The following is a 23,651-nucleotide window of genomic DNA, read 5'->3' as shown; positions in this document are numbered from 1 at the left end:
AAAATAGTGTCAGTTTTGACTTAATCATGACTTCAGTGAAACAGAAAACATTTTATAAATTACAAAGATAACAATAATAATATCCAGTAATCAAAAACAACTAAAATATGGCATAAGCTATGTGATAAATGCAATTCCCAACTGAATATGAGGACATTTAAAAATCTTCCTGTTAGACATACAAATAAGAGCGAATGTGTGCATAATTGAAAATATTATTTGCAAAATAGCTCAAAATGATTGAGCTGTTTATACTTTATCAATCAAATTAGTCATCACTAATGTTTAACATGTCATTAAAGCAATGCACCAGAGATATAAATAAACTTGTGTTTTTTTATTATATTTTGTCAGGTTTGTAGTTTATACAAATTGTCTAGTGCAGAGAAAATGACATCAATCTTGCTCATGTTGCATAAAAACATCACATTGATCGCTTGATTTAAGCCTTGTTTTTACAGCTCATCCTTGTCGGTTTCATTGGTGGCTTTTGGTGACTCTTCTTTTGATTCGTCTGTTGGCTAAAAAATTAGAAAGAAACACAAAAGCTGATTTAATCAACTCAATAAATATTAATAAGTAGTTAATTACTAATAAGAGGCTAAATAATCAAGTGAATAACTGGCTTTTGACCGGTTGGCTTTTGACTGACCTTATCTTCATCATCATCATCATTGTCGTCATCATCATCATCTTCATCTTCTTTACTCTCTTCTTTTGGTAAAACTCCTCCATTATCCAGGAACTTTGAGAAAGTCTCCAAATCTCTATTTCCATCATAGTCAACAATCTGTTTTAAAAAAAAATCATTATTTCGAAACCTAAACCTACCTAAAATACCAACACTGGCTCATTGTGAATGTGTACCCCTATATACATTTCTGCCGATTGTGAATTATGTAGTCAGAGGCTCATAGGGCTGCATTTCGTCTTTAAAGTTGCATTATGTAAGTTTGACACCCAGTGGTTGAACTAAGTATTGCACGCCTGGTTAAAACACACGCGAGTGCAGGTTGCCAGATTGATGACATTACATATCATTGATTCAGCATGTACATTTCATAAAGCTAAAGGGGTTTAATATGTATTAATTAGATTATAAGTCTTACCCTTCTGTTGAAGTGCAGTAAGTGCACTATTCTGTGCTTCTGAATGGCTGTATTTAAATTTCTGGTGCAAAAAGCCAAACTGCTTATTACTGCAAATCTCATCATGTAGCGTATTGTTAGGACACAGAGTTACAATGTAACCTGCACACCTAATGTTTAAGTTCATAATATTTATATTATTTACTAATTAATTACCACCCAATGTGGAACTCTGAATCTGAGTCTCATTTTGGAGGCTGCTACCGTCCACCGGAGGTCGCATATCAGTCAGGGACACATGCTTTGAGAGCTTTCCTGACTGACTGAATGAATCAAATACGATGTGTTCCACCAAGGCAACCTGTGTGCTGAAATATAATCAGCTAAACTGGCATTGGGCGGGTTAAAAGAACTAAAACAAAGACAGACGTTCCGGCACGTAACTCGTATTTTCAAAGCAGAATATTTCACTTTAGCGTTGTTTTTCAGCAAGTATGTTCACTTATCATGTTTCTGAAATATCTGCAAACTTATTATGGTATTTTTATATTTAGTAAGAGTCAGAAACTTACATACAGCACCTTTAAAACTAATGCTACAGGGCGGTATGATGCCATTCCTTTTCACGCACACCAGCTGACTGCTTACCTCCATTTGGACAGCTTTTTAGAGCGTACTCACACTATGTACAGTTGCCTTGAACCGGGTCAAAGCACGCTTGCAGTCCTGTAAAAGTCACGTCTCGCTTTCAGTTCGGGCACGTTTTGCACTCACACTACAAGTGTACCGCGCCAAAGCCCAAGTGAACCACGCTCAGGCACACCTCTTCCAACCGGGCCAGGGCCAGCCAAGTAAACCGTGCCTGGGCCCGATTTAGAGCACTCCCACTTCTCAAACGATCTGGGAAACGGGCCTGGGCACGGTTTGGATAGCATAGAGTGAATACGCCCCTATACTGTAACCAGTTTGCCCCATGGCTCAGTGGACTTGTCAAAAAGCATACACAGCAGTCTCTGATGGACTCTGCAAAAAATGTACCTCCTGGGATGTATTTTGCGCTCTCTAGAAATGTATACAGGGGTACGTACTCATAATGAGCCTGGGTTGCAACATACATTTATAAATTTAATATTGTGTATGTGTTTTTGTGTACCTTGTGTGTGTGTTTGTATGTTGTATTCTAAATAAATGTCCCTACAAGTATAGCAATACCAGCATATTTTTGCCTTGTGTGGAATATATTTATTATTTTGGTCCCCATGAGGAAAATGAATCATAAATCACACAGAATGAATTTTGAAAATGAAAAAAATAGAGATTGTTTTTCTGAGGATAAGGTTTAGGGCTAGGGTTGGGGTAGGGGGGTAGATACAGTTTGAACAGTATAAAAATCAATACGTCTATGAGAAGTCACCTTAAAGATACCTGTGTCTTTGTATTTGTATGTGGGTTTGGATTAAGTTTAGGTTAGGCTAAGTGTGTTATTGCAAACCTTTTTTTCGGTCCCAGCAGGAAAGTATTTAATTGTGGGAAATCCCTGTATTGTCAGATCTTCCACATCATTTTCTGTGGCGTCCATTTTGGCAATGATTATATTCTCTTGGTCTTTGTACTTCTCGCCTAGCTCATCCCACACAGGAGCAAGTTGTTGACAGTGACCACACCATGGAGCATCTGTGAGAAACATAAATGTTAAAAGTGTGTGAAGACAAATTTGTTTTCATCTATTGCTGTAAGGAGTTCACTAATTAAAATGTCTGCAAGTCACTCAAAACATCTGCTATTTATGGAAGGTGAGCTGCAAAACTGGTTTGTTTTACATTTTGTCTCAGTTTGACATCATAGTTTGATGACAGATTACCTCTGTGAAAGAAAAATTTCTTTATCATCGGCCCATCACTCTTATGCGTGTAATATGATGTGAGAGAATGCATAATTACTCAAGCAACCAAATGATAGAGATTAATCCAAATAATTGTGATTGTGATAATTTGTAACTATAAAATATTAATTGTGGTAATTAGAAAAGTAGCATTCATTATTTACTTGATGAATGGGTAAAATGTTATCTTACAAAATTCCACAAAGACGTTCTTAGACTCATCAAAAGCCACTTCATTGAAGTTCTTCCCCACAAGGACTTTAACCGGATTCTTGTCCCAGTCCTCTGGAATTTCTTGACTCTTTAAATAGGGCTAGATTGGAGTGCAGATATTAGATTTAGTTGGCAGATTCAGAAAGTTCTTCAGTATTTTTCAAAACTCCTGCATTACGCACCTTCACGGTACCATCAAAAACACCCTGGCAAAACGTTCTCAGTGTGTCTTTGTTGATAGTTGATCCATCCATTGCATATGTGACCACATCCTCAGTGTTGATCAGACGAATAGTTGGAACATCGTCTTCCGAGATACTGAAATACTTCAGCACGTGATTTACTTTTTCGGCCGTAACGTCTACTGTGATGAAGATCACCTAAACACATATACATACAGACTGTGAGCATGAGAACTGTCCAGTGGGCTTTACCAATATGACTCGCTTCAATGTGTTACTTAACTTACCTTCTCCTTAAACTCACTGGCAACCTCTCTAAACTCCTCTACTAATGCATTCTGGGAATCCACTGTTGTATTAAGAAATAGAAGCAAATGCTTACGGACCTTGGAGTTGAAAATTTGTTCGGCATTCTGCAAAATAAATGTTAATTAAAAAAAGATTATTAACGAAGTGGTTGTCAAACTCATTTTTTATGCATGCATATTTTTAAAGTAAGATTGTTTTAGCAGGTGACTGTTTATTGGTTAGTTTATTTTTGTTGTGTTACCTCCTCGTTGAATGGAACGACCAGTCTCATACTGTTGGAATGGATGAATGAAATCATCTCTCCTTTGTCCAGCTTGGTTTCATCAGAGAGTGGCATGTCTGCCCGCCTTTCGTCAAACTAAGACATACAGAAAAGGAGGACATGCAGTATAGGATTGTGAAGGAAACATTGTTGAGCAAACAGGAAAGTTTCTAGAAGAAATGTTTGGTTTGTGAAGAAACCTACTGTATGTTTCTCAGTCAACTTTCAGTCAACCTATACTGCTATATACATTTCTGGAAAGCGCCAAATAAATCCCAGGAGCAACGTTTTTTGCAATTTTTGTTTTTGTGAATCCACCAGAGGCCGCTGTGTACGCTCTTGCTAGTGCCATTTGTGCCTGCTCTTCTTGTGTAAATCCACCAGAGGCCGCTGTCGACTGACTGACTTTCTGACTGACCAACCGACCAATCCCCCCACCCTCCTCCTTCCCTAAACCCAACCAATAGCATTTCAAAAAGCATTGATTGACCCGTCCACCCCCTTCCCTAAACCCAACCTCAGTATTTTCAAAAGCTATGCAGAAAAAGAAAAGCCCCCTGCTTTTTACTTCCTCTCTGCCTCTCAAGTCTGCTAATGTAAGTGTCGAGCCACCCGACAAACTGGTAACAGCGATAAAGCCGTCCATATGGTAATCAGTCAGCTGGTAAGTACGAAAAGAGACGGCCCACCGCCCCATAGCCTTCATTTTAAAGATGAAATGCAGCCATATGTAGTCCTGGTTACATAATCCGCGATCTCCAGAAACCGATATAGGGCTACATTTCCAGGATTAGCCTATGTTGATCATAGTACAAATATGGAGCCCAATAATTTTAAAAGGGGCTCATGTTTTTCCAGAGCTTTTTTTTTTTTTGATGAACATCAGTTCATCAAAAACAGATGACATTTTGAAAAATGTTGCAAATGGTAGCCACTGACTTTAAAAACGTTATCTCATGTTAATTCATAGCCTTTTAATTGAGTGGCTAATTCGCATGAATTTATATGATTCATACAATTTAGTATGATTTGCTCATCCCCTAATGACGGTTGGGGTTAGGGGTCGGGTTTGGTGCCACACATTTTTTTTTTAAATCATACATTTTCACACGACTGAATACATATGAACTAGCCTCTAAACTAGTTACTAAAATCAAAATAGTTATGTTTCCTCAAACTTTTCACTATGGATGCCATTAGTTGCTGGTTTTCAGCATTCCTCAAAATATCTTCTTTTGTGTTGAATAGAGAAAAGGCACTTCACAAGGCACTGTTTGTGACAAGTGAATTTCATATTTTGGTGTATTATTCCTTTAAGGTTAAAAATGAAATATGATTAATACAGTTAAAATGAAGCTTTGAGTTACCTTTTTGAAGAGCACCAGCGAATCAGTCTTCACTTCATACTTCTTGAAGAGCTCTGGGTCGCTTGTGATGCCAAAGTTAACGTCCACTGCAATTAAAGTTACATCATAGAATGTCTTCGCCTTTTCTCCTTCCAAATCCTGGGGCAGAGGGAGATAATTAAATTGAACTCAACTACTGCATGATTCTGGATCAGTTGAGATTTGAGAGAAATTCTAAATTGATTCTTGAATCGATCGGGTAAGATTCATTATGCATTTTTAATGTAGCTACTTGTCGCCACCTACTGGCTTAATGATGCAACTGATACAATTTTCATTTGACTTGTGAAGTTACTTTCAAAAGGTGATTTAAGCTACTGTATTTTGATCACTCTCAGATTCAGAGGTACATATTTGTACAAAAAGATCCAGATTGCTTGAATTGGACATTGCACACTTTTAATTCAATATGATAAAGTATTTTCAACTGAAATATTATGAATATTAATAGGTGGGTTTTACTTGCATCAAACTAACGATTGAAGGGGCGTGGCTAAGCATATTTTGCCCAAGACATCAAAGTGACATCATCATAGACTGACTGCCATTAAACAGTGGAAACAAACGGTTAGATTTTGATTGAACATTACCAAAAACCAACACTTTTATTTCAGTGGAATAAACAAAAGGCTAACAATGTTCGCTAGCAAAATAAACACTGCAATTTTGATTTCCTGCTGACATACTAGTACCTAAAGCTTACATATTGGTACCTAATAATTGCAAAAGTGTACATTTTAGTGTACAGTGACAGATTCTGTATACTTATTTGTTTCTGTGACTGTAGCATAGACTTATGTGCTATTCAGACTATAAACCATTAGTTTTTCAATGACTAATTCTGAGTGGATGGAAAAAATTATTTTGCAACAATTAGTGAATCTGAAATAGTTTGTCATTATTTTATTTTTTTTATTGCATGCTATATATTAGAACAAGGCAGTGTTGACTCTTTAACGTTAGTTACTTCATGCAAATACATATGATTTACCTTGAAGAATCCGACCACAAGCACTTCATTGGCCTCCAGCAGAGCCTCTGCGCTCTTCACATCATTGAGGACAGTAGCGCTGGGCGCTGTGTGCTTCTCCAGCCACCTTTTGATCCCTTTCAGAGTTCGCTTTCCTGTTCAAATCAAAGAATTAAGCCTATAGATTGTATCACTTTATTAAAGGGACACCACACATTCGACAGCATCACACAAATAGACACTTTACCAAAGAAAGTAGTGGCATTTTGTCTGTTTCCTTCTTTGAAGAATTTGAGAGTGGGAAAACTGTCCACACTGAACTCTGAGGCAAGCTCTTTCTCTTCTATCGCGTCTACTTTGGCCAGTCGTACTTCAGATGATGCATTTTTCAGCTGTCCAGCCACTTCAGCATAAATGGGCTCCAGACTGCGACAGTGTCCACACCATGGAGCATCTTTTTAGGGTTAAAAGAAAAGTGCAATGTTCAGAAAAACATTTCATGTGTATTAAAGGCTAACAGACAAAGATCTAGGATATATCCCTCATAGCAAAAAATCTCTGGCCCACACAATTAGCTTTTTGGCCCACATGCTGTAGTGAATCACAGTACATGAATCAAAACTCAACCAAGTCTGGCTTCCAGACAAGACACAAACATGGACCATATCTGGGTCAAGTCTCAGCCAAGTTGATTAGCCATTACTGAGCCTGAACTGGGCCAGATATGTTAGTGTGTCACTAATGCAATAAAAATTGATAAACCAATGAAATATTGTGCTTTAGGCGTGCTATGGGCATGCTTTTTCTCAAAGGGACCTGATTGGCAGAATTTTTTTATCTTTATTTGAAAATAATAAAAATGTATTTTAAATGTGGGTCAAGATAGGCCAAACTTACATGGCCCACAAATCAATTATTAACATCTGGGCCAAATACTACATTTTACATCAGGCCCAAGTATTCTGTGCCACCCTAAAGATGATGCCACCTCTGCCAAACCATTTTTTGGGAAAACTGTCCACACTGAACTCTGAGGCAAGCTCTTTCTCTTCTATCGCGTCTACTTTGGCCAGTCGTACTTCAGATGATGCATTTTTCATTTTTTTTTTGGCCCACATGCTGTAGTGAATCACAGTACATGAATCAAAACTCAACCAAGTCTGGCTTCCAGACAAGACACAAACATGGACCATATCTGGGTCAAGTCTCAGCCAAGTTGATTAGCCATTACTGAGCCTGAACTGGGCCAGATATGTTAGTGTGTCACTAATGCAATAAAAATTGATAAACCAATGAAATATTGTGCTTTAGGTGTGCTATGGGCATGCTTTTTCTCAAAGGGACCTGATTGGCAGAATTTTTTTATCTTTATTTGAAAATAATAAAAATGTATTTTAAATGTGGGTCAAGATAGATGCCACCTCTGCCAAACCAGGGCCATGTTTGGCCCACATGCTGTATGACATTGCCGGATGAATGCCTGCTGTGCCAGATTTATGCCAAATCTGGGCCAGAATTCTTTGCTACCTGGCATAAAACTAACAAGTTTTTGAGGTCATAATACATTTTCAAAAAATGTGTTATTTTTAACTTAATTTTGGTTAAAATATCGGCAAAACCTTGCACTGTTTTTTTTTTTTTTTTTTTGTATTAAATTCACAGGCCTGAATTTGACCCAAAGTTTGGGTTTGTCTGTATTTGACCCAATTTGAGTTAACCTACACAATCAAGCAACTTATAAGTTTTGATTTAGTGGTTAATTCATATGAATTTGTTTGAACTCATTAATACATTTTACAATTTACTGATCCTCCAATGATGGGTTAGGGGTGGGGTTTATGGACACGCCTCTTTTCAAAATTTGTACATTTTTGTTTGAATGAAAACATATGAGGGCGACATGGTGGCTCAGTAGTTAGCACTGTCACCCCACAGCCAGAAGGTCGCTGTTTCGAGTCCCGGCTGGATTAGTTATCACTTCTGTGTGGAGTTTGCATGTTCTCCCAGTGTTTATGTGGGTTTCTTCCGGGTGCTTCCCCCACAGTTCAAAGACATGCTGTAAAGGTTAATTAAATTAACTAAATTGTCCGTAGAGTATTGTGTGAATGAGTGTGCATGGGTGTTTCCCAGTACTGAGTTGCAGCTGGAAGGGCATTCGCTGTGTAAAACATATGTTGGATAAGTTGGTGGTTAATTGCGCTGTGACGACCCCTGAAGAACGAAGGGACTAAATCAAAGGAAAATGAATGGATGAATGTATGAAATCTTATGAATTTGTAGGAATTGATCGTGAGATTGGGCTGAAATACCACAGCATTTTTTATAGTTTTTTGTTTTAGCAACTGCATATTCCAAAGTGCAATTTCGTGAGCTTAATATGAATAAACTGTAATTTTTAGCATAGTCAGTAACAAAGAATGACATTTAATTATGTTTTAATAATTTTAATGCAGTTTCCAATTTTTATCAGATGTAAGGATGGACATGAGTATAAGGTTGACAAGGTTGGACTCATTTGAATAGACTTTTTACATTTTAAAAAAGGATAAAAAGGTTTTAAATGTGCTTTAAAAGAAAAAAAAACACACTGTATGCAATTAATATAAATAATATGCAAATTTGGATGATATGAACTAACCCAATATTTTTTTATTGTTTTGAATGACATTTTTTTTTTACCAATGTTTTGGTATGTCCTTAACTTACCTGACTCGCTCAAGTAATCCAACACATTAAAACATATATTTATATATATAATTATTACAACAGTACACAGTTTGATGAATAGAACCTATACTTATTTCATCGTGCCAGTTTAGTTGCATTTTGCATAGATGCAAAATTTGGTTCTGGTAATGTTGGTGACAGTCATAAATGTATCACCTTTCTGCTTTACCATTTTGCTGCAGTGGCATTAGTTCAATACACATAACACTGTTGTAAATTCTTTTTGAATTACTGGCCTCCATTTCAAGTGTGAGAAAACTAGCAGGTGTGCTGCTAACAGACGATGTGTCAGACATCCTTGAGCTTTTTTTGTGCCACTCGCCCTTGGACAGAATAGTTTGCATGCAACTAAACTGCACTTTTTACTGCTACATTTAAAACATTGCTTCATTCATGACCCTGTAATTTCTATTTTAAAGACTGGATTAACCATCTGTAAGCAGAATAATCATATTTATCCCTTATGAAAATGAACCATGGTTTTTACTACCAATAAAACTGATTAATGTAGCCATTTGGTTACTAAATATGCAACTAAACTGACACTAATTTAAACCATTTCTTCATTTACGGCCCTGTATTTCCTATTTTAAAGATCAGATTGACCTTTTGTAAGCACAATAATCGTACCATGCCTTATTAAAATGAACCATGGTTTTACTTAGCAAAAAAAAAAAAAAAGCTCATTAACATAGCTTTTTGGTAACTACAATTTAACCATTTGCAATACTTGACAATATTTTAGCAGTGTAAATCTGTGCTTATAGGCTGGTTAAAAAGTTAATACACTTTTACTTCAGGGCTGTAATAAAACCATGGTTAATTTTGGGAAGGAATACAAATAAATGTACAAATAACAAGGTACAGTTGAAGTCAAAATTATTGGCCCCCTGTGAATTTTTCTTTTCTTTTTTAAAATATTTCCCAAATGCTGTTTAACAGATTAAAGTATTTTTCACAGTATTTCCTATAATATTTTTTCTTCTGGAGAAAGTCTTATTTGTTTTATTTCGGCTAGAATAAAATCAATTGTAAACATTTTAAACATTAACACAATATTATTAGCCCTCTTAAGCAATTTTTTCCCCCGTTTGCAATGGAGCCCCCGTTTTCCCCCAATTTTTAGTTTGTTTTGACTACAAAACAAACCAGGTTTAGAAATGTGTTAAAAAATTCTTCTTTCTGTTAAACAAAAATTGGTTTGGCTAAACTATATTCAGGAGGAAAGGGCTAATAATTCTGACTTTAACTGTAAAGTCATTATCAAGTACTTACAAAACTCCACCAGCAGGTATTTGTTCTCACTGAGAGCTCTGTCAAAGTTGACGCTGTGAAGAATTAAAACGTCTTTGTCTTCTGTAATTTCGTCTGTCTTTTCTGGCTTCTCTGGCTCTGTGTCTTCTTCAGAGTTGTCCTCAACTTTCTCCTCAGATTTCTCCTCTGTGTTTTCCTCATCAGCTCTCGCACACAGGCCGCAGACGAGGAGGCCGAGAGCCAGGATGTGTAGAAACCTCATGGTGGATCAGTTGAGGAGGATGTTGCTGAAGTGAGCTGTAAAAGGCTGCTGTCTGCTCTTGTGCTGCTGATAAGAGAAACACTGACGCTGACGAATCATTCGAAAGCTGCGTGGTGCAAATCTACTGGTCTGAGACCGTTGGAGAGAGGAAAATGAGCTGCAGATTACAGGCAAATTATTATTATTCCGTTTCTTAAATTTGTGTCGTTTAGCATCTTGAAAAAATTCTTGCTTGTGAGGGCTTCACCTTACTGCTTAGATTCACTTTAGGATGAAAAGGTTTTTAGTATATTAATTTTATACATTTTTGCTAATAGCCTATATGCAAACATTACAGTAAAAGAAGTACACTGTAAAAAAATATCTGTTCATTAAAAGTTTCCGTGTTTTGTGTTTATTTACAGTTGTGAATTGCATTATGGGATGTTGTTCTCTGCGCTGTCCATTTTTTTCATGTTGCAAAATCAACTCTACAGTTTAAGCATGACATCACTGCCTCTAAACATACAAATTAAGAAGTTGACACTGATATATATTAAAATAGCTGTCTTTTTTTTTTTTGTTCCTATATTTTGCTTATGTTTCAATATATTTCATTCGTTTTCTTTTCGGCTTAATTCCGTTTATTAATCTGGGGTCGCCACAGCGGAATGAACCACCAACTTATCCGCAAAACAACAACTGACAAAACGAGCAGTATGGGGACTTTGCATTCTGACTGCCAGTGTGTGAATTAGCAGTGACCAAACCACGTGTTCATATCTGCTCATGTGCCACGTTCACTAGTGAGCTCCTCCTGATCATACACGTAAGCACTCACTCCATAAAAGACCAAATACACACATGCGTAACTCGCACACATTATAAAATATAGAACTAGTTTTTTTCTTGCACATGCAAACACACTCACTGCATTGATTAAAGGGATTCTGTACTCACTTTATCATGTTTAATGCATTTGTCAGTGCTTCAGCCTGACTTATGCAGACAGGCTGATTAGTTTGTATTGTGTACAGTGTATTGCTTAGCATGACAAGGCATTGAGACATTGTGTTGGTTATCTTAAGGAAATGTTGAAACCAGTTGACCATGTGTCATCTTTTTGTGTTTTTAAACATTCTTCCGTTCAACCGAACAAGTGTTATGAATGCGAATGTCGCAAGTGCATGGCTTTCCAGAGTATTTGGTTGTGATCAGAAATATGCTTCTCTGTTGAAAGGACTGTAAGCATTGTATGTTTTGAGTTCAGATTTTGAGTTAGATTTTGTTTTTACATTTTAAGTTCCTAGGTGGCACGGTGGCACAGTGGGTATCGCTGTCGCCTCACAGCAAGAAGGTCGCTGGTTTAAGCCTCGACTGGATCAGTTGGCATTCCTGTGTGGATTTTGCATGTTCTCCCTGTCTTTGCGTGGGTTTTGTCTGGGTCAAAGACTATTGAATACACAAGACATGTTACTTGTATTTTTTTGGGGAAAAGCATAACTGTCAATATGGCAAGTGAAGCCCCGCCTTCTAGTACAGGAGCCAATCAGCGATCGCTATATGGTCAATAAAGCCTGCCTTTTAGTACATGAACCAATCAGCGATCGCCATAGAATGACAATTTTCCAAGGGAGGGGCTTGGACCAGACATGAGTTACTGCAGATTTTGTGTGATACTAACATTTAGAAATTAAACTAAATAGACTGTTGTTGTTTATTTTTTTGGTTATTCGTAATATGGAATTTAATCATAAGCTTGGCAAGTATTTTTGGAAAATTTGATGTTTCCCCATTTAAACAGAATGCCCTAAATAAATGCCCTTAATAAGAATGCCTAAAAGAGACTTTGGCAATAGCCCGGAAGACTGGACTGTTGATGAGTGACCACTGCAACATTGATATAACTGCATATTAGAAAATAGGTTCTGTTTTAGTTTTTGTATTTCATTGTACTCTGTAAGCTCCTGCTCGCATAGAGTGTGTGTAATGTGACATAAGGATAAGATACTTGCTAGAACTAGACAACCTTGAAGTAGATAAGCATTCCTTAGGGGTAGACTAGAAGACTGAAGCTGAATTGCACATCTGTGGACAGGACCTGTTATGTTTGACGTATTTTTGCTTTTTCGCCTAAATAGTCTTTGAAAGGTATGCTTTGAATTTTATGTTGTCTAAGTTTATGTTCCAACCAACCAGATTCTACCTTAAGGCATAACACACGAATCGGTGATCTTCTGAGAAAGAAGCAGAGCAGCCAACAAACACCTTGTGAGTGTTGAAGCATGGCTTCTGCTCCAGTAACTTCAGCGTTTATTATTATTGTAGCTCTGACTCCTGGTTATTGTTCATTATATCTGGTCTTTGGGTAAATTTCAGGTTGATCTTACCAAGAAACTTAACTATTTTACTAATTGGCAGAAAATTGGCAAATTTATACAATTTCAGTTGTACAAAAAAATTACAAAAATAAATTAATAAATAAAAATGAAAAAAGGTGTGCCCCCTAACCCTAACTCCTATCATCATTGAAGATTAGCAAATTATACAGTGAATGAGATTATTCCAATTCATACGAATTAGCCACTAAATCAGATGGATTTGAGATGAGATTTCCACAAGATTGTGTTGTACATTGTCAATAAAAGTTTAAACATCTGAGAACTGAGCATGACATTCTTATCAGTATTCTTACACAAATTAATAAATACAGATTCTCTTGGGCAAAATATATATTTTTATAAAAACATCACATTGTAGCTGTGTTAAACAGGGTTGGCATACAACATTTGAAAACCACTGAAATAATAAAAAGTCACAACATTCTCTGCAGTTTTGTGGTTTCAATATTTGACCAGACATGCACTATTAATAATAACAACAGAACAAAAAGCTACCGAGCAGGCACGCAACATCATAAGACGTTAATATTAGGTTAGATTTAACTCATGAATCCAAGTGACCACAATTCAATGTCTAGTCAGCGTCTAAAGACAAAGTTAGTGTGACATTCAATAATGACCTCAAATTACGTTGATATTTGGTTGATTTTAGGTTGTGTTGGAAAGTGACCAAAATTCAAAGTCTGATAGACGTCAAAGTGGTAACGTCCACACAACGTTGGTTGATTTTATGTTGATTTTAGGTTGAACATTGTCGTTGGCCTGACATTGGGTTCTGACATCAACCTGATTTTCATTTCCAAACAAAATTCAACATCCCCACGATGTTGGTGTACAGCGTCAATATGACATAATGTTGACATCCTGTACCTGCAGGGTAATTACAGGGATAGTTCACTTAAACATTTCAATTCTGTCATAAGCTTTATGAACAACTTTTTTCTGTTAACCACAAAAGAAGAAAATTTTAAAAATGTTGCAATCCCGTGGCCTAATTATTAACTTGCATTTGTTTTTCCTATTAAGGATTTTTGTAAATGATACAGTATCTAACTGTAATATGAACTGTATTTTACTGTATGACAGTTATGCAGTGTGTTACTATATTTTAAAGTTGCATTATCTTGCATTACATAAAATATATATACAGCAAGATGTAAATGCTTTTGCATTTTGGCTGTAATTGATTTGCAGTAAGTTACTGGTGAACTGCTGCAAGTAAGTTCTTGTAGATTCTACAGGAAATTGTTAACAGTGTACTATGGAAGTCAGTCAATTACAGGTTTTCAGCTTTCTTCAAACAATCTTCTTTTGCCTTGAACAAAAGAAAGAAACTCATAAAGGTTTGAAACCACTGATTGTATGTGAATAGTGAGTAAATGTTCATTTTTGGGTGAATCTCTTTAAGCATGTGATCTTCTTTGTGCATTGGTTATGATATCTGGTAGTCGCAGCTGAACTCAGCAGGATTGTCTCTGTCTGTGGCCCAGTGAGCAAGTAAATCACTGAAGTCTGGAGTGCTGGAGCTGCTGAGCGTCCCGGAGAGGCTGGAGCTGCTCATGCCGGTGCTGAACATGCCAATGGAGCCCTCAGTGTTGTGGATCAGGCCAAGCGAGGGCTCCTGCATGTCTGAATTACAGTTTTCGCTTAACCCATGGAGCTGCTGTGCCACAGGCTCCGTCCAGAAGCTGACAGGAAGGCGGCGCTGATTCATCGGTAACCCCCGGCCTTTCTTCTGAGCCTCCTGGAAGAGCTCCGCAAGGGGCCCCAGTGGCTCCGGCTGCTCCGGCGGCCCTGAAGATGCCACCTTTATGAAGTCTGCATAGTAGCGCTGGCGGCCGCTGACTTTGGGACAAGGTCTCTCTGCGTAAATGTCACAGGCGTCGGGATCTGTGCTCCGGCCGAAGTATCGCTGGACGTCGCTACTGATAAGCTCAGCGAAGCGCAGGAGCTGGGTGGTCGTTTCACTGTTATTTGAGGAGGAATCAAAACTCTGGGATTCTTCATCATGATTGGCTCCTCCTTCATCATCATCATCATCCTCCAGACTGTCCTCTCTCAGGTCCTCTTCATACTCTTCCTCAGTCTCCTCTTCATCCTCAGCCAGAAAGAAGCAGGGAGGGAAGGGCTTCGCCAAACCCAGATTACTTAGATTTCTGATCACACCTGCTGCCATCCTGTAAACTGTCAAACCAAAACAGTGACATTAATTAAAAGAAATGAGTTCACTACACTTGAATTTTTCATTGTAAAGTTCATTGTACTTTTTTGCTTCAAGCTTTGTTCGTGTATTTGATTCACCAATATGCACTAAGCACACTAAGGGCCTTTTGTTGGCCTCACATCTCTTGTTTATATGTTTAGCATACGTGTGTGTGTGTGTGTGTGTGTGTGTATATTTGATAAATTTATTTGGTATACATTGGTGTGTGCGGGGTGTTATTGTCAATTATTCTATATTATTTTATCTTCTCTTTATTGGTATTTATTGTTTTGTTAAATATCTTATATGTAAATTGTAAATTTATCTTATATTCTTAAATCTACATACAGTTGAAGTCAGAAATATCAGCCCCCCTTTGAATTTTTTTTTTTATATTTCCCAGATGAGGTTTAATAGAGCAAGGAAATTTTCACAGTATGTCTGATAATATTTTTTCTTTTATTTGTTTTATTTCAGCTTGAATAAAAGCAGCTTTTCATTTTTTTAAAAATCATTTTAAGGTCAAAATTATTAGCCGCTTTAAGCTAATTCTTTTTTCGACTGTCTACAGAACCAACCAACTTGCCTAATTATCCTAACCTGCCTAGTTAACCTAATTACCCTAGTTAATTCTTTAAATTTCACTTTAAACTGTATAGAAGTGTCTTGAAAAATATATAGAAAAATATTATTTACTGACAATATAGCAAAGATAAAATAAATCAGTTATTAGAGATGAGTTATTGAAACTATTATGTTTAGAAATGTGTTGAAAAAATCTGCTCTTCGTTAAACAGAAATTTGGGGAAAATAAACAGGGGGGGCTAATAATTCAGGGGGGCATCTTATACATCTTATAAATGTTACATAAAATATTATAAAAAAAGAAACAAATTTCTTGAACTTAAAGCAACTCTTTGCCAAGAGTCTCTGCTTGCTCATGCAGCTTGTTCAACCTACTTATTTAAATTGAGCTGAATCAACACAATTCTGGAGTTTGTTTTTGAGACAACTTAATTGTTCTATGTTCAATTCACTTACATTTAAAAAAACAAGTAAGTTAACTTAATAAATTTGTGTTGGGACAACTTGAATTAATTGTGTGGAACTTTAATTAATTGTGTGCAGAATCCCAATTAATTATCACAAATTGTGTTGTTTCAGCTCATTTTAATTAAGTAGTTTAAACAAGTAAAAAATATATATTTTTGAGTGTGTGTCAGACAAGGAAAACAAGTGTTAAAATTGTTATTGTGTGTGTTTTTGCACAAGATAAACATGGGGATAAATAATCTAGTCAGTAGTTTTGTGTTATTCAGGGGATTTACAGAGGCAAGGGCTTCATCAAACCCAGATTACTTAGATTCCTAATCACACTTTTGCTGCCATCGATCATAGAAAATGTCAGACCCGAATAGTGAAATTAATTAAAAGAAATCAGTTTACTTCACTCAAATATTTGTAAAACTTTCATTATATTTACACTGTTAAAAATGTTGGGTTCCACACAATTTCTTCATTTTGTCCCAACTCGAATCAATTAAGTTAACCTAATTTTTTAAACAAATTTAAGTAGATTAAACATAAATCAATTCAGTTGTCCTCCCAAAAAACTCAAGAATTTTGTCGATTCAGCTTGTTTTAAATAAGTAAGCAGCAAACATAATTTTTTGAGTGTAAAAACAAGTTGCTAGAACTCAAAGCAGCTCTTAACACTGATTGCGAAGAGGCATTCTGCATGATTTTATGTCAGACAAGGAAAATTAGTGTGTTGAAATTGCTATTGTGTGCTTTTGCACAAGATTGACACAGGGAGGAATGAATTAGTGAGTAATTTTGCATTATTTTACAGAGGCTTCTGCCGTGTCAAATGTGGGTTACCATATAGTGCAGACTTTGACTTTAAACTATAGGCTATATTTCTGTATTATTTTAGTAATAAAAGTTTTAATTTATTTTATTTTAATTTAACTTCAGTTGTTTTGTAAATGTAATAATAATTGTATGCATTTATATATATGCAAGCATGCATGCATTTATTTAATAAACATTTATTTAACTATTTTGTTTTGATGTACTTCTGTGCATAGACAGTGGAATTAACTGATATTATATTATATTATATTATATTATATTATATTATATTATATTATATTATATTATATTATATTATATTATATTATATTATATTATATTATATTATATTAATGTTATACTGGGCAATTGGCTATTTGAGAACATTTTTTAAAAATTGTTTGACATTGTAATAAGTTGTGTTATAACCATAAGCAAGGTAAGGGGCAGCTTAGGGCCCCAGGAAATCTAAGGGCCCCTAAATAAACCTATAAAAATACTATGAATTATATACAACATTGTTTTCTATCATATTTTGTATGATGAGGGTCTAAAAAATGTTAATTTTTTTAATTTAATTATTACATCTGTACAAATGTGTCCCACACCTTCAATCATGGATCAGTCCAGCAGTGGAATCAGTAAAGATTTAGTATTAAAAACGAAATAGGTATTTATTATTTTTAGTTGTGAATTCATTAAGAAAACAAATCGTTTCCAAAGTTTTACAAGGTGCTTTACATGTTGTTATTATTATTTTGCATTAAGATAAAATGTAGAAAAGGAGATGGAATGATATAAAAGCAAAATAATAATAATGAAAAACAAAAGTACAAAAGGTGCATTTTAGAACTTTAGGAGCCCATGGCTGGAATTGCTTAAGACCACAAAATCACTAAATTCGCCCCTGGTTGTGGTAAGATAGGTATAAACAACTCTTTTTAGTTTTAAAGAAAAGAAAGAATGTTCATTCATTAATTCATTTTCTTGTCGGCATAGTCCCTTTATTAATCCGAGGTCGCCACAGCGGAATGAACCGCCACCTTGTCCAGCAAGTTTTTACGCAGCGGATGCCCTTCCATCCGCAACCCATCTCTGGGAAAAATTATATATAAATGTATCAAAAATTATATTTATAAGAAAAAAATTTAGTGTCGAGTCTCTTACCGTGCACTGCTGGATGGATGTGGCTCATGAAGTCGTGCTGTCCGTTTCTCGTTATGGATAATTAGCGGTTTGCTCATTTATAGCCTCCGCTCGTGTGGATCTGTGTTTTCTGAGCAAATATTTACCCTCGCGTCTGTAATTGTGTTCTGCTCAAACAGAGCGTGAGTTTGTTTTGGCGCCCAGCAACCGGAGAGACGAGCGGAAACTGGCGCGCTCTGTGGCCGCTGAGCGCAGGGTTTGCCGGGGGACGCTCAAGTGTCCGGCCGCTCTGCGCACACGGACACACCGGCTGACACACAGCTGTTATCGCGGACTGGGGACACTTAAGGGTGAAGCTAAAAAGGCGTGAAATCGCATCTTACGCCGTTTTGACTTTTGAATGAGGCCCCTTATAAAACCCCATTAAAAAGGCAAGCAAGTCTAATGAAGCTCATTCATTATGATGTTAGTGTTTGACCTTTTAAATCATGTAGCTATAAACATTTTATTTAGCATATGCACCACATTCAGAAACAAAGTGCTGTTTTCTGAGGAAAGCTGACTAAATCAGAAAAAACGTGCTATGGGTGTGTTTGAACTTATAATGTTGATTTAGTCAACAAACACAAAGAAAGAAAGGAAGGTATTTTTTTTACCTTAAAATTAAAGCCTAAATACACTGGTCAACATTTGAAGTGGTTAAAAAAGGTTTTTTAAAATTGTCCCAAGTCAAGAATGGGTATTCAACAGTTTTTGGACAACTTTCAACTTTCTATTTCAAATATTGACTGTGTAAATATACGTATTTTGTTATTAATTAAATGCACAGTTATTGACGGCAAATAAATTATGGTTATTGTCATATTTATTAATATATGTTTAGAAATATAAATGTACAAGAAATAAAAAAATACAAACATTTTATTTAGCAAATGTCATTCAGCAGAAATTATTGGCAAAATAATGTTTTTTATATTATGAATATGTTTTTTTTTTATTTCTGAGAGTAATACAGACTAATTCAAACAGAAGTGCTACAAGTGTGTTGGAACTTGCAAATGATATTGAAAATAAAATGTCAATTGCTTAATTCAATCAAGGCAGTAATTACTGCCATGTGTAGGCTATATTAATTGTATGCACAATTATTGGCAAATAGTTTTGATTTGTTTGAGTTTGTGTTTTTGTATTCAGCCTATTTTAAAAAGCTGCAGAGAAAAAGGCTGAAAATTACAAGAAGACCTTAAGCTTGTTAATGTCACAAAGACTAATCAATGTTATTATGAAACTGGAAGTCAAATTTTACAATTTATGTCAATTTCTACTGGAGTAAACAGCCTTAAACCAATAGATCATAACACTTATAAAAAATTATGAAATATAAAATATATGAGATCTATTTATTCCATTAGCAATAGACAAAGAGACAACCAATAACATTTCATAATTCACTTCTTTATGGTCACAAGGAAACAGGTCTTTCAGGTTTGTCTACTTACAGAAAAGGAACATTAGAAAATGTGTTAAATGTCAGACTTCAAAATAAACAACGTGTGTGATTGAAAGAAATGCTTTGTTCAGAGGCAGGGGGAAAATCTGAGGTGGGAGGAAGAATCAGAGTTATTGCATCAGCATCACCCACAGCGTGCACAGTGCCTCTCGTAGATTCTCAAAAAAAAAAAAATAAATTAAAAAAAAACATAGCTCCCAGGACATATTTGGCGGTCTCCAGAAATGTATATAGAGGTATACGTTTTCAGAATGAGCCGGAGTTGCAACGTGTGTGTGTGTGTGTGTGTGTGTGTGTGTGTGTGTGTGTGTGTGTGTGTGTGTGTGTGTGTGTGTGTGTGTGTGTGTGTGTGTGTGTGTGTGCGCGTGTGTGTGTGTGTGTGTGTGAATGAGTGTGTATGGATCCCAGCATGGGTTGCAGCTGTAAAAGCATCTGCTGTGTAAAACATATGCAGGATAAGTTGGCGGTTCATTCCACTGTGGCGACCCCTGTTATATAAAGAGCCAAAGGAAAATGAATGAATGAATGCTTTTACACATTTCAGTGGATTGAACATAAAATAATTAAGTTGTTCCCCCCAAAACTTTGACATTTGTGTTGATTCAGTTCATTTTAAATAAATAGTAATCAGCAAAAAAATATTTATTTTTGAGTGCAGTTTTGTCCAAAGTACTTTACTTTGTATTTTTAGTTAAAAATAGTTATTTTACAAAATAAATATGCAAGTTGAGCGTGAAAGAGTTTGTATGGGTGTTTCCCACTGATGGGTTGCGGCTGGAAGGCCATCTGCTGCATAAAACATATGTTGGATAAGTTGACGGTTCATTCCACTGTGATGAATAAAGGAACTAAGCTGAAAAGTAAATGAATGAATGAAGTATGTAAGTTGAACTAAACTATTTTGTATTAAATTAGTATTGTATTTTTGTTGCTGTTGTATTTAAAACATGTATTTTTTTTTTATTTGTCTATAAAAACAAACAATATATTTTACCTTTCGGTGGATGCAAGTTTTTACTTGTACAGAATAAATATTTTGCTTAATATTAAATTTAATTTAAATTAATAAATTAAATAAATTTAGCTGTAACAAAATGAGTCATGGGTGTCACGGTGGCGCAGTTAGTAGCACGATTGACCCACAGCAAGAGGGTTGCTTGTTCGAGCCTTGGCTGGATCAGCTGGCATTTCTGTGTGGAGTTTGCATGTTCTCCCTGTGTTCGTGTCCTCCGGGTACTCCGGTTTCCCCTATAAGTCCAAAGACTGATGATAAATTGTCCGTTGTGAACGAGAGTGTATGGATGTTTCCCAGTGATGGGTTGCAGCTATAAGGTAAAACATATGTTGGATAAGTTGGTGGTTCATTCCATTGTGCCAACTCAAGATTAATAAAGGGACTAAGCCGAAAAGAAAATGAGTGAAAATTTGTCTTTTTTAGGTTGATCCAAAGCAAAATTTTACTTTAATGTAAGGATAAAGAGATGTTTTTTTAAACTGTAAAAAAGTAAAAATTAATTATTAGTGGTCTCCATATTAAACAACATTTTTTACTATGTGTATATTAAATTTTTTTCTTGATCACAGCAAATATTTTTGATTTAGAGCAAATTAAATTGTAAACTTTTGCAATGTTAAAGTACATTTTGAGGATTTTTTCAGTGTTTTAGTTTAAATATCGTTTTTTCAGTGCATGTGCGTGTGTGACTGTGTCTGTGTCAGAGAGAAAGAGAGAGAAAGTGTGTGTGTGTGTGTGTGCTCAGCATGAGTGAATATGAGCCGGACGCAGAGCAATAGAAGGGCTAATGAGCAGCAGTGAGAGCACAGCATCTGGACCAACAGATGTCAGAGAACAGGAGCAGGTTCAGCTCAGACACACACACAGCAGTAATGATTCAACCATCCGTCTCACACACACATGCACATTACACGCCATGACAAGATTTACAAGGGTGCTGCTGCTGCTATTATATAGACCTGATGCAAAAACGCTAATATTTTTTACATTATTATAAGAAGATCACTGTGTTGTTTGTGTATGAATGACTTCATGAAATATCATGATTTGTTCAATTAATGAACGCTGAGTTAATTTATACAACAAATGTAAATGAAAAACATGCAGTTAGCTATAACTTTAAACATTTTATATTGCACTAAAGACAACTATATTGAGACACATTCTATTCTTTGTCATTTGGATTTGCTCTCTTCAATATAACGGTGTCAGGATGAACAAAAACAGGGGAGATGCCACAGAAGAACCTTTTTAATTCCCTTAAAAACCTATTATTCATTTATTTTGCTTTGGCTTAGTCTCCGTTTCAAAGGTCGCCACAGTGGAGTGAACCACCAACTATTCAAGCATATGTTTTACACAGGGGATGCCCTTTTAACTGCAACCGAGTACTGAGAAACACCCATACACACTCATTCACAAGCACACTCATGCACTAGGCCAATATTCAATCAACTTATGCATGTGTTTGGACTGTGAGGGAAACTAGAGCAAACCCAAGTGAACATGGAGAGAACATGCAAACTCCACACAGAAATGCCAACTGGACCAGATAGGACTCGAACCAACGACTTTCTTGCTGTAAAGCGACAGTGCTAATCCTTAAAAGTCTATTAATGAACATTTATTCAAATATTTTTTTTTCACACTGTAAACGTTTATTCTCCTTTGAAAAACAGCAAAGGATGATGGGATCTAGAAATTTGCTGTAACTCATTTCGTTTAAGTTCCACTTAATTTAATGAGAAAATTACTTTTTTTTAATGCCATATGTTACACCATCTGTCACTGGGGTGGTACCTTAATTATCTTAGGGTCCATATTGGTACCTCAAAAGCATGTTAGTACCTACAAATTTTAAGAGGAACACTTTAGAACTTTTTACTAATATGTACCCTTGAGGTATTAATATGGACCTTTTAGGTACAAATTTGTACCTTTTGAAAAGGAAGTGACATCACCCCAGTGACAGCTTGCATACCTTTATTTCTGAGAGTGATAGACATTAACTTATACAATTAACTTATTTTATTTATACAGTAAATTCAATGATACAATGAACTTATATCATTTGGTAAATTTGGCTGTTTTCAAGGTTTAACAGTGTAGTGTGAAGAACATTTCCATATAGAATTTTTTTCCACTGTAAATCCCTTTTTTGTGGAATGAAAATGTTTCATGGATGTTTAATGTTGTTTGTGGTGCCAGCAGTGCCATCAAACCTTTACATTTAAGAGTGTGTATGAAGTTATGTTGTTAACCAAATTTAATATAAAGAATGTTTGGCGATCGGTAGGTAGCACGTTCGTCTCACAGCAAGAAGGTCACTGGTTCGAGCCTTCGCTGGGTCAGTTTGTGTTTCCGTGTGAAGTTTGCATGTTCTCCCTGGAGTTCTTGGGGTTTCCTCCGGGTGCTCCGGTTTCCCCCACAGTCCAAAAACGTGGTATAGGTGAATTGGGTAAGCTAGATTGTCTGTATGAATGAGTGTGTACGGATGTTTTCCAGTGATGGGTTGGAGCTGGAAGGGCATCTGCTGTGCAAAACATTTACTTGATAAGTTGGCGGTTCATTCTGCTGTGGCTACCCCAGTTTAATAAGAAGGCTAAGCCTAAAACAAAATAAACGAATGAATGAATGTTACTTTTTAAATAAACCCTTTGACTTTGCCCTTTCCTCATAACGTATTTGTCCAGCAGATAGCACTGTTGCATTTCCCATAACTTCTCAGTGTTCTTTATCTGGTGGAACAGATAACAAAAAAAAAACCTTCCAGAAAAAATAGATAGCTGCTGCACTATTGACTGAAATGTATGTTAAACATCTTTGCGCATTTATTATTATTTTACACATTTAAAAATGTGGTTTATTTGTTGCTGTATCAGAGTGAGCCAATCGTTGAATGTTTTTTAAATACTTTAAAATATAAATGTACAAATATTTTTTTAAGAAAATAAAGAAACTGGGTTATTGTTTATTGCAAAATACGA

General features: G+C 35.9%; 2 protein-coding genes across 3 annotated transcripts; both read right to left on the bottom strand.

Annotated features, from left to right (window-relative positions):
* Positions 1-318: 318 nt before the first annotated feature.
* On the bottom strand, positions 319-12,689 carry pdia2 (protein disulfide isomerase family A, member 2). Of its 2 annotated transcripts, XM_073925680.1 has the most exons (12): positions 12,564-12,689; positions 10,315-10,684; positions 6,560-6,766; positions 6,334-6,467; positions 5,304-5,441; positions 3,916-4,032; positions 3,653-3,778; positions 3,366-3,563; positions 3,163-3,283; positions 2,581-2,762; positions 653-790; positions 319-521 (listed from the first exon to the last, which is right to left on the bottom strand). In XM_073925680.1, the coding sequence occupies exons 2-12, from the start codon at positions 10,553-10,555 to the stop codon at positions 456-458; spliced, it is 1,668 nt and encodes a 555-aa protein (XP_073781781.1). In that variant the 5' UTR covers positions 10,556-10,684; positions 12,564-12,689; the 3' UTR covers positions 319-455. The 2 variants fall into 2 exon arrangements, with proteins under 2 accessions (XP_073781781.1, NP_001307463.1); NM_001320534.1 differs by lacking the exon at positions 12,564-12,689 and having other exon boundaries at positions 323-521; positions 10,315-10,603.
* On the bottom strand, positions 12,670-18,458 carry percc1 (proline and glutamate rich with coiled coil 1). The gene is made up of 2 exons (XM_021475949.3): positions 18,161-18,458; positions 12,670-15,120 (listed from the first exon to the last, which is right to left on the bottom strand). Exons 1-2 carry the CDS (start codon positions 18,186-18,188, stop codon positions 14,369-14,371), a joined length of 780 nt encoding a protein of 259 aa, XP_021331624.1. The 5' UTR covers positions 18,189-18,458; the 3' UTR covers positions 12,670-14,368.
* Positions 18,459-23,651: the final 5,193 nt, after the last annotated feature.

The sequence above is a fragment of the Danio rerio genome, chromosome 1, assembly GCF_049306965.1.
Source record: "Danio rerio strain Tuebingen ecotype United States chromosome 1, GRCz12tu, whole genome shotgun sequence".
Taxonomy (NCBI): Eukaryota; Metazoa; Chordata; class Actinopteri; order Cypriniformes; family Danionidae; genus Danio; species Danio rerio.
The sequence above is the reverse complement of the archived record's forward strand: the minus strand, read 5'-3'. Positions and strand labels throughout refer to the sequence as shown.